This window comes from Platichthys flesus, chromosome 3 (genome assembly GCF_949316205.1).
Source record: "Platichthys flesus chromosome 3, fPlaFle2.1, whole genome shotgun sequence".
Taxonomy (NCBI): domain Eukaryota; kingdom Metazoa; phylum Chordata; class Actinopteri; order Pleuronectiformes; family Pleuronectidae; genus Platichthys; species Platichthys flesus.
The window spans coordinates 17,295,209-17,311,572 of NC_084947.1; the positions used below are offsets into that span (position 1 = coordinate 17,295,209).

The 16,364-nt window shown below is 41.7% G+C and overlaps 1 protein-coding gene across 2 annotated transcripts in view; it reads right to left on the reverse strand.

Moving 5' to 3' along the window:
• Positions 1-15,669, reverse strand: part of pdlim2 (PDZ and LIM domain 2 (mystique)) — a 36,279-nt gene extending 20,610 nt beyond the window's left edge. Inside the window, exons 1-6 of one of the 2 annotated variants that reach the window (XM_062382446.1) lie at positions 15,140-15,669; positions 7,173-7,301; positions 5,140-5,291; positions 2,145-2,214; positions 1,461-1,609; positions 301-364 (exon numbers count right to left, since the gene is read on the reverse strand). In XM_062382446.1, the coding sequence (XP_062238430.1) occupies positions 301-364; positions 1,461-1,609; positions 2,145-2,214; positions 5,140-5,291; positions 7,173-7,265 (528 nt within the window). In that variant the 5' untranslated portion in view covers positions 7,266-7,301; positions 15,140-15,669. The remainder of the gene's footprint in view (positions 1-300; positions 365-1,460; positions 1,610-2,144; positions 2,215-5,139; positions 5,292-7,172; positions 7,302-15,139) is intronic. The other variant, XM_062382437.1, reaches the window with a different exon arrangement.
• Between the last annotated feature and the right edge of the window lie 695 nt (positions 15,670-16,364).

Below are 16,364 nucleotides of genomic sequence, written 5' to 3' on the forward strand. Positions count from 1 at the left end.
ACTTTTCCAGTCTGAATCAATAATTCAGAGAGAATTTCTTCATCACACACTATTAACAAACTTTTGTCACAGTCATTGGGGGCAAGTTGGGGTTTAGCATCTTGCCCAAGGACACTTCAGAACACAGGCCGGAGGGGAAGGCGATCAAACCAGCCCACCTCCTGAGCCACAAGAGCTGGTATCTAATTGTGTTTTAGTGCAGGGTGGACACTTTTTGTATCTACTTTTGAATGAACATCTTCGCTTAATAAAAGTTCAAAAGTGACAAAGAAAGAAGAAAAGGATGTGGCAGGAACTGACCTGTGACAGAGGTCTGGACAGCCTGTGACCCTTGTCCTCTGGCGACCATGAGCGCAGCTGGACACTATAATGTAAGGACAACAAGACATGCGCATGAATGATTGATAGATGTTGCTTATGTGCATTTGCCTGTCCTGTGAACAATGCTGCCAAAAAATCAGACAGATTAAATAATAGCATTTTTGGATTTGTATATGATGTGATGTAAATTTGATACAATATAATATAACATACTATAATGATGCAAGGTTTTATCCATATCACCTATATCTAGACATAATTCATAAAATGACCATTATGCGTAATAGTACATTGTAATAAGGAATAATGCAAGATACCATTATAAACCTGTTTATCATAGACCATCATTTGAAATAGAAATAAACTTCTTCAAATCATCGCAGCAGAGCTGTGTGATGAAATAGAGATTTATGAGTTTAAGATGAGATAAACATGAGCTAAAGTGCAAGTATATTAACACTGAGAACAACATCGGAGCAGTGCAGGACAGCAAACTTCAGTCCACATGGGGAGCAGATTTGGGTTTGAACTGTGACCTAGTAAAAGTCATCCGGGAGACAACAAATGGCCGTGCACAGAGAAAGTGTGGTGAACGTTCCACATTCTGCCTTTTGTTAAAGTGAATGCTAACGGTGGAATGTGATATCCTGTGCATATCCTTTGTTACTACAGTACAATCCCATGGCACCACTTTCTGTCTGTTATTCCCATACCTATTGACTGCCTGTTGTCAAGAGAGCACTTGTTGCTGCTTTTTGTCCAGATGCGAGCGTGTTTAAGCAGTGAATGGACCAGTTTTTCATCTGAAAGGTCGAGCTGTTTTAAGACTTAACCATAGACTGTGCTCATGTGGAGAGTCTCTTCATTCTAGTATTTCAGGAGAATTGTTCAAGTAACCAGACTGCACATGTGTACAATGCAGCAAGCAGAGTAGACTCATAAGCCTGCATTTTAAATTTAATGGGAAGAGAATGGTATCTACCACAGAGGCATTTTTATAAAATGAATCGTATCACACTGCAGCCAATCAGTAATGTTTGTTCTCAATCAGATATGCAATCAAATCTAATTTGATCTGCATGATGGAAAATTGTCAATGCTTTTGACCAATGTGAAAAATAGAGGGTGACGGGAGCGACCTCTTGTTGATTGGCGTCAGCCTCTCCCTCTTCCGGTCAGGGCTGGCAGGAGGTTGTGGTGAATAGGGCCCAGGAGACAGTGATGCAGGGCTGGAGATGATGTATTCTTTGTAGTTCTGGTTCTCATCTCGACTCACTATTACTGTCTCCTACAAAACATCATGGCGGAGGACAGTTAATGCTACTAAACATAAATTCATCTTAATACTGCAGGTTTGTCATACAAGAGCTTTAAGCCTTGAGTTAGAGGCATAATGGACACTGAAATTAATGTTGCATCAGATTTGATCTCAAAGCCACTTCACTATCTGGTACCACTTCCATCTTGAAGGCAGTAGAACAAACAGGCAGACCGACTTATCACTTTGCCAATAATATCAGCTGATACTTATTGCTAGTGAGGTCTATGTTTGCTGATATTAACTTATTTTACAGAATTATTGTACTGCTTTCATCGGTTTTGTGCAGTTATAATCCATATCAGCTTCTAGTAGAAAGAAAGCAGAATACACTGTGTAACCAAAATACCACATTATATAAAAATAAAAGCAGGCGATAGTGATCACAGTTAAGAGGCAAATAAGAAAATGAGAATATAATTATTTAAATCAATCTTGTATACGATGGCTGATAATCAATACAAACTGAAGACATATTAACGCTCAGTGGAGCTACAGCACTGACCTGGAAGCGTCCTGTGAGCTGTTCAGGCGTGCTGATGCCATTAGTCTGTCCAGGGCTGGAAGGTTCAGGTCTTGAGAGACAGAATACAATAAAAATCAACTGACAACATTACTCCCATCAGACCAAACAAATTCTATCTATGTCGCATGTGGAATAAAGTCTGTTTTTCTGCTTTGTGATTGAATCAAATCATGTAAACCAGTTGGGAAGTTCATGTTGAGTAAATAAGCAACGTGTGTGAACCTGGTCAAAATGACATTCACACATGAGCTGATGGACTCAGGTTTTGCAATATAATGGTCAGATCTTTCAAGGAAAATGCTGAGTGTAGAAGAAAGTAATTGAAATGTATATGTCAAAATTGACTTGATTAGAAAGACAGGCTAGTAAAAATAAAAACAACTTTTTTACATCCCTTTTGGCTGATATTTTGGCGAGCACCCATCAGTACGTCTCCATGAATCTTCCTGTTACTGCAGACAAGTACTGCAGGCTCACTCCCCTTTTTAAAATGATTCTCTGGCTGGTTCTCATCTTTCGAACTGGTTACTTTTGATTCACTCACTTAAATCGAAAACACAAGCAATACCATCATTGAATTTGGAGGGGGAAATATGGGCAGTATATAGGCCAATGCAAACACACAGTGCCCCCCCCCCCCCTGGCTGCAGGGCCAGAGGCTGACTGGCTCTTGGCTGAGCCCGAGGTAATGAGGCACACAGGAAGGCCTGGATGCCTGTGGTAAATCACCCAGAAACACACCTCTCGCGGCTGAGCTGCACAGACTGTGTGCAGGAGGGAGATGGCTAGAAGACAGAAACTGACACAGTGGCTGTAAGACATTTCTTCCCATAGGAGAGATATTAATGTGGCAGACATTAAAACTGCAGAATCAAACTCAGAGCTGCTCAGCTGAAAAATGTTCTCCTTGTGCTTTTAATCTTTCTACCATGTGCATCACAACACCAGAGGAAATTGTGGTCTTCAGACAAGGACAGATTTAAACACTGATTTGATCAGTTTCTAGTTTACAGCCGGTGACCTGGTTACAGGCTCTCTTCACAGAATAATTTCCAGTCAAAATGCTGACTTAGACTTTACAGAGATTTGATACCACCATAAATCAGAATGTAAACCCGTTCGCTGATATTAGCTGTTCACAGCTGTTGAGGATACCTGGACTTCTCACGCTCACCTGCCTCAGGCAGATTCTTCAAATGTGTTCACTGTAAATATGAAATCACTTAGAGGGGAAAGATTATTATCATTGACACCCCATATTTGGATTATGGGCCTCCACTAGAGTAACTTTCTGTGATTTACAGTTCAAAACAAGTCCTCTTTTTTCTCAATCTGCCTATTATACAGCCCCTCAGCTGAAACTGACTGAAAAAGGCAATATTAGCTCAAGCCTCCTTAAAAGTCCACATTCATCTGATTGACAGAACATCCAGAGACATGCAGCTTTTTAAGACGGTTTCTTGGACACATTTTCTTATCCATACTTAGGTTCTAAGGATAGAAGATTCCGCAAGTTGTAGAGATTTAAAAGCTCATCAGGGCACATTTGTGAATGTCCGTGATTGTCAATGTAGCAAAATCACTTTCTTTGTTCTGAATCACTGTGGATAAAACAACTGAACATGCAGACACACCATCATCTCAGTATCAAAGGGGAAACTATTGTACTGTGACTGTATGTTGAACATATACCTACTAGTTAATCTAAGGGCTGACCCGGCTCAGAAAGAGCAATAAGATCACAGAGTGACAGATGCTTTGGTCGACCTGACATAGACTGCAAGGCATCAACGAAGTATCAGATCCAGACCAGAAGCTGCAAACAAAGTACAACTAGAAAGCTGCTGGGGTTAATAACAAGTCAGCGATGGTGTGGTTGGCTTGTCATGTAAAACTATTCTAACCAACTCTGTGACAAACATCTAATATGATGCACCAACAATAAACATGTGTTTCTGCATAAAGCAGCAGAAACATATAAAACTTAATTTTTCTATTCTGAGGATGGGCTGAAGTCTTCTTCTGGTGGGCGACACCATTTGTGTGATGACAGTCAGAACCCACATCACTGCTGGTTGGATGAGCGCCAACCAGATGCGGAGCTGGAAAGGGAGCGACCTCTTTACATTAAACTAAACATTACAGGTCGTGCTACTCAATTACAGAGCTCTTGGGAGCTTTTCTGAACATAATTCAAACACATAATATTCTGTCTCAGTAGCGTTAATGCAGGAGGCTGTAAGGGGCGCAACAGTGTTTTTGCTGAAAAGTACTGACAGTCAACAGAGTGGGATTAAAGACATGGGAGATACACAGTGGCATTGTGCAGGGCAGGCAAGGAGTAATGGTGTTGTTTCTGGCTTGGTCCGAGATATGAGGTCAGCAGGGAAAAATTCACTCACACGGACATGGGACATCCAGGGAGGAAGTATGTGAGAGCACATGAGCGTGAGAGGGCGTGTGTATGTCCTAGTGTGTGTGTCTGTGCAAGAAGTCTAAGAAAGCGCATGACGAGAGTGACAGTGACAAGAAATGAGAATTTAAGAAGGACCTTTAATCAAAGTGCCGGCCAAGAGTCGTCCCGCCTAAAAGCAAAAGCTTTCCAGTAGCCAACTGCCTGTCATCCAAACAAGGTCTTGGCAAATGTCAAAAGAGGGTTTACTAAGAAGGGCCAGGGAAGGGAACAGTGTGGCTCTCATACTTGCTGGCATTTCCCCTGATTACAATCAGTTGTTTTGTTTGTACAGTGCTTCAATGATAAAGTTAAAAACAGTGTAAAGGAAGATAAAGGCTGGGGAGACTGGTCAGGGCACAAATACAGAAAATTTGGGAAGGCCAAGATATTCATTTGGAGGGGCTATGCTACAAAGGCTGTATTGTATTATGTTTATGAATCCAATATTCTGTATACTGTATGCATTTACAATTTAAACCTGCACGTCTTTTTAGCAGGAATATTTGCATGGCAGCGTACCTCTCCACCATGAGCTGCAGCTGGGTCTTGGAGTTCTTGATCTTGTTCTGGGCCTCCACGTTCAGCATGTCGGACGTGTTCTCTCCATTGATCTCCAAGATAACGTCACCAAGCTGCAGTTCTGCGTGTTCTGCCTTGCTGCCCCCGTTGACCTGTTGAAGAGAAGATTGAGTTACAGTTAGGTGTTCCTTGCTCTGGGGTCCTCCTCTGAAAATGACACAAGCGTAGACAGCTTGGTATCTTGTGGATGTGCGGACAATTCGTCAATGGCATGAGGAAAGGTGTTGATGAGATACCTCCATATGCAACTCATACCACTCATAGTAAATACCAACAGACGCCACAGCATTTCACACACATATGGTACCAGGCAGTGCCGGTCAACAGTGGACAGATTCATGACACCCTTGGGGAGAAGTCATTAGTGTGACACTACTTGATGGTTTGACTGGGCCTGACCTTTGCAACCAGCCGCACCGCATGTCAAAGCCAATGTTACACAACCACATCAGAGTGAATTCCACACTAATGGGCCCAAACATAACGTCCAAGCCACTAGTCTCCGTTCGGGCCCTGTGTCTCAGGCTTATCCACCCAAACACACAGGCTTACTGAAACAAAGAGAGAAAATTAGAGGTTGACGCTCAAACTGATTTAAACTATAGAGAGAAACACAATATTTCCCACAAGCAGAGGCAGTGCTTGCCTTCCAATTAAAGAGATCGGGCAATAAAGCAAAAAATTCCAAAAACACTTTATATAAAGAGACCGTTGATGAGGGTCGAGGCTCTTTTCTGCAGCACTAGAGGAAAAATGGATGCATCGGGAATGCCAGTCAAACGGCTATTTGTAAGTTAAGCCAAGCAAGACGGCAGAGGTACCATGTTTGTGGGCCCACTCCAGAGGCAATTAAGTGTTGCTGTGGTGACCCACAATAGTGCGTGCCTTTTCTGATCAGGACACGCCTGGTTTCACATAAACTAAGAGCTGTTGGGGGTTCTTTCTTCTGCAGGGGTCTGTGTCTGAGAAAAACAGGGGCAAGCCATCTTTCAGGCCCACAGGAATAAAAGAGGGCATCAGTGTCGTCTCAGTGCCAAGCGCAACCACTTCAGATAGTCCAACCCTATGGCCGCATAAGTATGTATAGGGGGTGGGCGATGGGGGTTGGAAGTGAGCCATGGGGTGAGACGCGCCATTTCTCAAACTGGACTCTGCAAACAAATTTTACTGATGAAGTTTTTCACTCTGCAGGAAGGCTTGTCACTTCAGAGAACCCTCTGATATTTGAGACGAGAAGACATGCTGGCCTTGTTTACTAGACAGTAACAAAATCTGCCCATTATTCATCAGAAGACATGTTTTTCTTGCAGATGTTGTAAAGAGGGGGCAAAATAATAAAAGCTTTTGAAGGAGCTTGAAAGTCTGTTTGAGGAAACCCGCCATAGTTTGCCATAATTTATTTGTTATGGTCTGAGGAGCCTCTCTGGAAAAATCCAGGCTGACGTGATGATATAGGACCAGGATGTGGGAGAACTGGGTGTCTCTGGCATGCACAAGTCCATCTAAGAAACATTTCCTTGTGGTGTTTACTGGCTGCTTACAGCGGTAATATTTCCGCTTCTTGTAATACAGTTCTTTATCCAGGGACTGTGAAAATATGGACAGTCAAAACAGAATCCATGAAGTTAAGTATAAGTTTAATGATGCACAATGGAAGAAAGTTAAGTACACACCGACACGTGTGCACTCTGGGACCAGGAGCCCCCTCACCTCCCACCAAAACTTCCACTGGTACTGTAATCAGTGGTTTCCTTCTAATGTAATCTACTTCCATTCTGTTCTAACAGGTTCAGTAGTCAAGGAAATAGGTACGGAGCAGCCCATGGCAACAAACAAAGACAAGAAAAGAACTGTAGTGCAGAGGAAGTTGACTTTGCATGACATGCCATTTCAGACTGTTCTGACAAAAACAAGAGGATATAGTTTGATAAGATGTGACGAGGTTCAGCAACAGGGCAGCATTCAACACATACCTTTGATACAGTTATGGCCTTCTTGAAGTCCCTTCCTCCAAGTATTCTGAAGCCCCATGGTGAAGGACCGACCAGGTTCACCGTCAGCTCCATCAAGTTATCAGGTAGGCAACGGTCTCTTGTCAAAACCTTTGAGGGGAAAATAGACAGGTTAACATAAATGAGTTTGAGTAACAAGTGGGATGTAAACATTTTAATAAAGACTTGTTTCATATTACATATTTAATATTTGAGCAACAAGTAAAGACAGTCAACTTTGATACAAGTCATCTTTCATCTCCAGCAACACTTCGCTTCAACTGGCCTAAGTCTTGTTGACATGGATTGTGTAACCACTTCGAAAAAGAATGGGAAGAATCTGAAACCAAGACACATGACTAACATTGTTTAAGTGTCTGCAAAATCAAAGAGTTTCATGAAATCCAAATGTTCTTTCAAGAAGAGAAAAAAAACGCAAACAAAAAAGTTGTGAGAGCTCAGTGTAATGTTTCATTGTGTTGAACTGTGAGCACTGAGTACAGTGCAAGTGTATACAGTATGCAGTTGATTTATGGCATGGAGTATGGTGGCCCTTTAAGACCACTTTATGAGAATGGGCTACATAAATAAAAATAAACAGTTCTGATGCGTTTTGTAAATCTGTAGTTCCTTAGAGGATATTTTGGATTTGAATCGTGAGCGTTTGCATGGACATTTACAGATTCTGCCATACGCAAAGTCTGTTGTGAATTTCTAAATGTAACACTATACATCATGTTTATGGAGACGCCAATGTGTAGTAAAAGCCTGTGATGGATTTCTGACTGTTCTACTCCTCTTTTCCAGATAAGCATGATTGCAATATTAAGGAAAATCACATTACCCACTGGTTTGTCATTGTTGTAATTTTTCCAGATAGAACAAATAACTTTATGTTAACAATAGCATAGGGTTTACATTCAGCATTGATTATCATGGTGTTTGTGCTCTTTTTGGCTTTTACTTTATCTTATTTTCCATCATACGACTAGAAGGCTCCATGACAAGGTAGACAAACATCCTCCAGCTGTTGATCAAAGTGAGCTTTTAAAATTATTATGAGTGACCACAGTATGATGAGTTGCTGCAGTATGGACAGTAGCACATATTTCCTCCAGAAGCTTGTGAGAACTTCCCTCATTTTTGTAGATGTATGAAAATGAAGATCCACAAAAGCTGTTTGCTGAAAGGGAGTTGACCTGGCAATGACTATTATGCATCCAATTCCATGTTGTTTGACTTTGGCTCAGGGAGTGAGGACGTTCAACCTGTATCAGTAATTCGATCAGTGACAGAATGCACCACCACTAGTAAGTGAGTCTTAAATATACTCTCATCTTTAACTGTTTTGGAAAAGGTGTCGAAAACAATGTTTTCTACTAAACCCTACTAAACTAGATGTTATACATAGTATTAACACTATCCTCTAAAATATTAGTGGGCCTCAGCCAGAGCAGAAATTGTTTTAAGCAGGCAGATATTTATGTTGCTTTTCTTTTTGGCTTGATAACCTGTGAATGTGTTGCCAGGTTACGACACAAACTGCTCAAATTTGCATAGGAAGATTGTTGTGAATGCGTGTAGAGACAGAGCTCTGAGGTGTGCTGTGATGATGGGATGAGCACATGCAGGTTCATAAACACATCAACACCTGCAAACTGCAGAGAGAGAATCAGTGTGTCTATGACTGAAACACATCTTGTTGAGAAAATGTGGATTTATTTTAGTTGAAGACATGCAACAAGTAATACTCATAGACCATAAGCTAATGAAGTACAGACTGCTTCTCTCTCTCATCCAAATAGTTAAACAAATCATCTTTATTATAATTCAAAACACAGAGTCTGGTGTTGCATCATTCTTTGAAGGGAACTGCAGAACTAACTGTGGCTTATACCTCACAGTTGCTGTTGTTTTTCAGATCAGGACAAACTGCACATCAATTATTTTGAATTTGTATGATAAACCTTATAAATGGGTGATAAACGTGACAACATGATTACGTGGTAAGTTAACACTGGACCTTCTCACAAATGTGTGTGTATGAATTAGTAGTTTAAACCCCAGATGCTGGATCAAGGACATCAGCCATGAATTTCTCACAAATCAGTCCAAACTCTGGCCCATTTCATCGTCTGCACATTCCACAAGTGTTGGGGAAAAGCAGTGTAGACCCAGTTACTCATTAACAGTCTGGGCCAATTAGCAGGGTTACTGGGCTCACCATCATCAATGTCTCTTAATTGCTGTGGCCTCAAGAAATAAGTGCAGTTGTGATAATGACAGGGAGCAGCCGCCCCCAAACTTTCCCAGCCTCTGAGGATGTCAAATAGTTTCATGAGCCTGGGCAGCTTCTCCTGTAGAGTACCAAGTACCCTGCTAATTCTCGGTGCAAATGTCCACTGTCCACAGCGTAACAAAACGCTTCTGGCAGATGATGTCAAAGGGAAAGGAATGAGAAAGAATGGGGCAGAGCTAACAAACAGCACAGTGGTGGTGAGGATAAGTGATTCACTCATGGTCTGTGCTAATTGGCCACTGATGAGGTTTCAGGACAGCACTGCTGCTCACATAAAACAAACTGCTGAACATGGATTGATGAAACCTCTCCATCACACAAAAGTAGTGCTGGGCAGCTGCCAGGATACATAAAAGGTGAATTCTGTTCTGGTGACATCCTGCTGCTTTTGCTGGCAGCAACACACACACACACACAACACAATGAGAAACATTCTAGTCATGAAGTTATTTCTGTGGCTCGCAGCATCAGCCGCTAACAGCAGGACATCAGTGTGAGGAGAATGCATAGACGTACTGTAACTGTGGTAAAACACTTGCACCTTTGACTACCACAATAGACAGATTTATGACTTACATGCATAACTACATAGCAACAAACAGTAGGGTTCTAAGAGACCATTTGTTACAATGCTATTGCAGAATGATTTTGTTTATTTACATTAAAGTATCAATTTGATAACCTTCTTCTGAATGGAAGTAGGCCTAAAGTACACAACACAGAGCCTGTACAGTTTCTGTTCCTATTAGTATTACATTAGTAGTGAGCATTAAATTGTCCTAATATTGAAGCAGACACTTAAGTGGATCAAATTACAAAAATAAAGTTATCTGTAAGATATTCTTTACCCACTAAACAAATGTAGTTTAATTCAGTAAGAAATATTAGATTAATATATGATAGTTTGTTTGTCGCGGTGGGAGCTGGGGTGATGAGAGGCGGGGTGCACCCTGGATCGGTTGCCAGTTTATCGCAGGTCATACTCAGTTTCCAATTAACCAAACCCAAAATTGGCATGACTTTGGAATGTGGGAGGAAATTTTCACACAGACACAAGGATAACATGCTTAACCGGGATTCAAACCAGGAAACTGCTTGATGCGACAGTGGCACCCGCACCACGGTGTTGCACTAGTGAGATTATTCAATAATGAAATGATCAGTAAATGCAGCCCCAGGATTCTGTAATTTGTATTAATGAGGGCTGTTGAGGAACATCTCAGTAATTGTTGTATCCGTTCAGCATCTAACAACGCGTTATGCCAGGAGAGCACAGGACCATTGAGCTCTAAAGACCATCATGTTTCTCCACTACAGAGCTGCTAAACATACAAATTAAACCTGTTTCTAGTAAGAAGTTAACATGATGGCTTAAATTGAAAGTCCAACACTGCGTGGAATGTTCTGGCACAGTTCATAGCTATTAGCATCAGCTTGTGACTGACTTTCAACAATATTCCGATTCACATATAGTGCAAAGACCCAAACCTCTGTTCTTCTACCCTGCATATGAAGCCCCGTTTTGAGATAGCAGGATTGATGAGGTATTCAAAAATGTAAACAAAAACATAACCAGCAGTGGGTTCAGACTGTATTTCAGTTTCCAAAGGGACATTCTCGTTCAAGCCTGTCATGTCTATAATTCAAAGGCCTTTGGCTCTTGTCACATCTATGAGAGATTGGCCCTAAGGGCCAAAAACTGATAGCGGAGGTATGAAGGGGAAGAACAGGGCCTGTGTAATGTTGGATTCAGGACCCGCTGCTCAAACATGTACGGAGCTGCGAGGGTTTCATTTATAAAGGATTATTAATGAGATACTGCTCATGGTAAAGCATTTATTAAATTGTATTATATAATTAATATTATATTGAGTTTCTACAAGTTTCTGACATTGCTGATCGTAACGCTGCTTCTTAAGATACCGATAGCTGAGCAGTACAGCAGAAATAACAAAATAACTCCTACATCCATCATGTAGTGTTTGCTGTCAATGTTCTGAGAGTAAATGCAAACAGTACAGGTATTCTTATTTGTCTTTGACTAGAAATAAGACAAGACTTTCACTACAAGCCTGAGCGCAACTCCCTGGTGATGAGGGGCCGCAAACCTGAGTGTCAATACTCTGAGACTTGTAAACAAACTGTAAGACTGAACTGAACGTTTACTGTAATGTGTACTTAAAGAGTATCGACTGGGCAGAAGGAGCGAAACCTACTAACACAAGCCTGAAACAAGACGGTCTAATCTTCCGTGCGCAGCAAAATGATGACTCTCCACAGATGAGTCATTAACTTTGATTTGCACGTTGCCACAACAAAGTTATGGCAACCAGCTGACAGTTATATTTGTAATTTTCTCTTTTTTTTTATGAAAAGGGAAAAATACTTTTTAAATGCAAGGAATGTCTAAGTGTCATATCTGTCATTATATTTGACAAAGCTAAGCCGAAGAATTAACACCTCATTAGATCCAAGGAATGAAACTTTGGGGAGAAGAGGTTGTTACTATATGCACTGTAGTAGAAAACATGTAAACTGAAGGGTATTAAGTTTAGTAAGTGGATCACTGCTACCTCAGGGTAATAAACTGTCTAGCAGCCAGACCTGGCCACCTACAAACACTCTTCACCTCCCTCCCTGAATCACCAGAGTGTTTAACTGAGACAGTTTTATTTCTCCTTGAACTCCGAGCCAACATCTTCTGGATTGAAATGAACAAGCACGGACTCCCCGACATGCCAATACTGAACCAATAGCTGATGATCATAGCAGACACAACGCATCCAACTGAAAACTTGCGCTCAGATGAACCACTGTGGCTGCAGGGGAATATTTCTGGTATGAATCACACAGTTTGAACCTTTCACTGCCCACGTCAGTGATGCAGCCGGCTGTTGTTGACTCTACCCATGGGTGTCACGCAGTGCACAGACTGGCCGAGACCTACCTGGACACACACACCCACTGAATAAAAAAAGAAGAATGAGGCAGCGAGCCTCTCCCTGGACCGGGCACACTGAAACAACATTCTGTGCATTCTCAAAAATCACACCCTGGTCATATGGAAGTGCAGTCACCAGGGAGATGAGAACACATCAAAACAATAACAGCATATGTCAAAAGGGTGTTGGTTGATAGGCTCCTGCATCATCATGGCTGCTATCACTAATAGCCCATGTATCATCAACATAATTATAGTCTGAGGTGTGTAATTTTTGTGGTTACTCCCTTTTCAGTGAAAAAGGTAAGGGTGTGTTCTCCTGTAGCAGGCGAGTGACGGTTCAAAAACCAAGACTCACACGTACAATACAAACATATCCACGGTCTCGTTGTGAAACAGTAAAAAAAAAGAGTTGAGGGTGCCAAGAGAAGGTTTACATAATGGCATCAAAAATGCAGTGCAGGAGGTCAACGTTTTGGGATTTTTGCATTATTTTGAGTGGCCAAGGTGTTTAGCAATGCCAGAAAGCCATTAAATGGAATTAAATGAAATAAAATATTGAAAATAATTGTTCTGTAAAAATCGTGCAGTTACAGACCCTCACCAATGGGGAATGTTGCAGCCCTCTCAGTACCCCTACTTTGTTGTCCAAGGGAAACTATCGTTTCATTTCATTTTAAGCTAAGGGTATATAATTTGTAAATATTAAAAATTTTGATTATGATCACGTGACTATTTTAATCCTTATGAAGTGATCATCCCTGCATTTAGATAATATCAGCCCACCATATACTTATAACTGTTACAGGCTCTAACAATCTTTAAATGTAACATAACCGTATCACCTGCGATTTATAAAAAAAGTAACTATAAATATCTCTCATTTCTTTATGAAATATCCGGACCAATTTGCTGCAGCACTGCTGTAGCAGACTGGATTGTGTCCACTATGAAGTTTGGCTGTAACAAGACAAGGACACTATGGTGCTGGCTCCACTTATCTCCCTCTGCATCATCATTATCTGCAGATCATGTTACTGCTGTTCACACTGAACAGACTTCACACTCTGCGGCTCAGCAATCACGACAGTACACCACATCCTCTGCATGCACCATTACACGATTGAACAAAAAGGCGCAAACCAAGCACCACTTTGTTCATTAGGTGCACGCTCTCAGAAGTTACTGCTGCAGCAGCGATGCGCCTCATTCATAGATGCTCAGGCAGGGGAATTTTTTGAAATAGTAAGAGACGTCCTGTCACACAAGCTTTGATGTCAAAGATCAGTTGAAACAGAAGAACCACACTGCTGTGAGTCACAAACCATCCCCCCCAAAAATGAAAAACTTGATTACACGAAGCAGATTACATGCGAGAAAAGTTAGTTCAGGCCCCAAGTAACGAGAAGATAGTATTATTCATAATTTTTTTTAAACACAGTACTTAAAAACGTCCTTTTCAGTCAGATACACTTATGAATTTGAGTTAGAAGGTAACAAGCCTGCCATTTACCCGTTTTCTCTAAAAGCCACTGCTTTGCTATGTCCAAAATTACAGTGGTTTGTTTTTGGTTCCTGGATGACTTTATCCAGTCTGGCTGAAAACATAGTGTTCTCTCTCTCTCTCTCAAGAAAAAAAGCCCTCAGGAAACCAACACAATTTAAAATGAGGGGAGGTTAGCTCACACTCACACACACACACACTTTTTAAAAAGGCAGTTGCTCACAATCACATTGGAGAAATTAGACTAACTGCAGGCGGTGGGGCTTTGAGAACATGAGGGTTCACTGGGACTGAGTTACACATGGGGAGACACCTCAAGCACTGACCCACCTGCTGAGCTCACAACAAACCTCCATTTGTTTTGTTAACACTTGATTAGGTGAAGTGGAGGCCCAGCCATTGTCTAGACATTTTAAATGGAAACAGGGAGAAATAATTAAAAAGGCGCAGGCTTCAACCTGAACTCTAAGTGGACCTGGCCGATCCGGAGTCATCATCCTCGACCAGGCCACGTTAGAATGGAAAATATAATCACCTGTTCTTTGATGCAACACTGATAAAGATCCCTGAGAAGGCAGCTGGTCCAGACCCTCCACACAGATCATGCTACAGATATTAATGTGCAAAATGAACCTCAGCTCCTCGCCTCAATGCAGATGCATAAACAGGGTAGATTTAGTTGAATCTGTCACAAACATTATCTCAAGTCTTGACATAATAAAGTAAGAAAACTGATTTATATATATAACCAATGCAAAAGGAGGAGGTCTAAGACATATTTGATATAGTTTAGATTTTGAAATGTGTGTTTTGTGAGTTAAAAAGCTTCACTCAGGGTCTTTACACTTAAAAGCAGTAACAATGTGACATCTCTGGTGTTAATAATCAATATCAACTGATACTCATGTTCTCTTGATATCATTTCGGGACCATATTGTTCTAGATTCAGAAACAGACAGGAAACATGTACCTTGTGTGAGCTGAGGTTTGCCAAGTCAGTTTAGAACGTTGATCAGCTTCAATCATCATCGTTAGACGGATCACAGAGGATGAAGGTACTTTACCCAGACTTCACCATGAAGCTAGTGAGGTTCCATCGTCTCACACTTGTCATGAACAGATATGTGTCCATAACAAACCAGTAACTTCATAAAAGACATAAAACACAAGGAACGAAGAGCTGAAACACTTCAAGCAGGACCTACCGAGGTGAGGGCGGTGTGACTGAAGGTGTCTCCTCCACCTGCCGAGTGTCTGTGTTCGTCCTCCACACGCTCACACGCACAGTCTCCACCTCAGCAGCGAACAACCAGCGCCTCCACTCCACGGGGACACAAACACAGGGTTTCCCTCGGCAGCAGAAGTGAAGCTCTGAACCGCTCGTGTCCTCGTCTCCTGCTTCACGTCCTCGCGTCCTCACGTCACGTTGAGCGCCACCAACTACACCTGTGGGAGCGCGCGGGCTGCTCAACGACTGGGGCGCGTTCGCGATGCCAGGCGTCTCTTCTACCAGAATAATAAGGTGTTCGAGCTCGTGCAGCAAAGAGGGGCGTGTCGAGAAGGGGAGGTGAGGAGGAGAGAGGGAGAGGAGGGAAGGACAGGAGAAAGGAGGAGAGGAGAGGAGGAAAAAAGAGTAGGAAACGAGGAAAGGAGAGGAGGAAAGGAGAAGGGGAAAAGAGGAGAGGAGTCGAGGAATAGTGAGGAAAGAAGAGGGGAGGAGATGAAAGGAACGGACAGGAGGAGAGGAGAGTAGAAAGGGGAGGAGAGGAGAGGAGAGGAGGAGAGGAGGAAAGGAGGAGGACATTGATAATTGAGCCATTTATACCAAAACACACAGAATGCGTTTTGTGTTCGCGCGCCATCTACTGGCGGAGGGGAGAAGAGCAGAGCTTGCTCTTCGCATCACCTGGTTAGCGCATGTCACCTGGTTGCGCATGTCACCTGGTTGACAAAAAAGTGTGTGTGTGTGCATATATATATATATATATATATATATATATATATATATGTGTGTGTGTGTGTGTGTGTGTGTGTTAGTGACCAGGTATTACCCATGTTTTGGGGACCTAAAGCTGTTTAATACATTATGGGGACTTATGGTGACAAACGGCAAGTCTCCATAACGTAAATCAAATAAATTTGAAGGCATGTTTTATGTGTGTCTGTGCGTGTCTATTTATACGTATGAGGGCCAATTTTGGTTCAATACAATCGTTGTGAGGACTTTTGATGTAGTCCTTACAGCTTCAAGGAGACGTGTATGTGTGTGTGTCGCGGATTAGATGATTGGTGGGACTTGATAATGATGGAGGATGATAAATCGTTACCATAAATAAATTAATTGATTAATTAATACACAAATACATACATTTAAATGAAAAGAAATGTATTCTATAATACATCTGGAAGTGTTAATTTATTTGTATATTT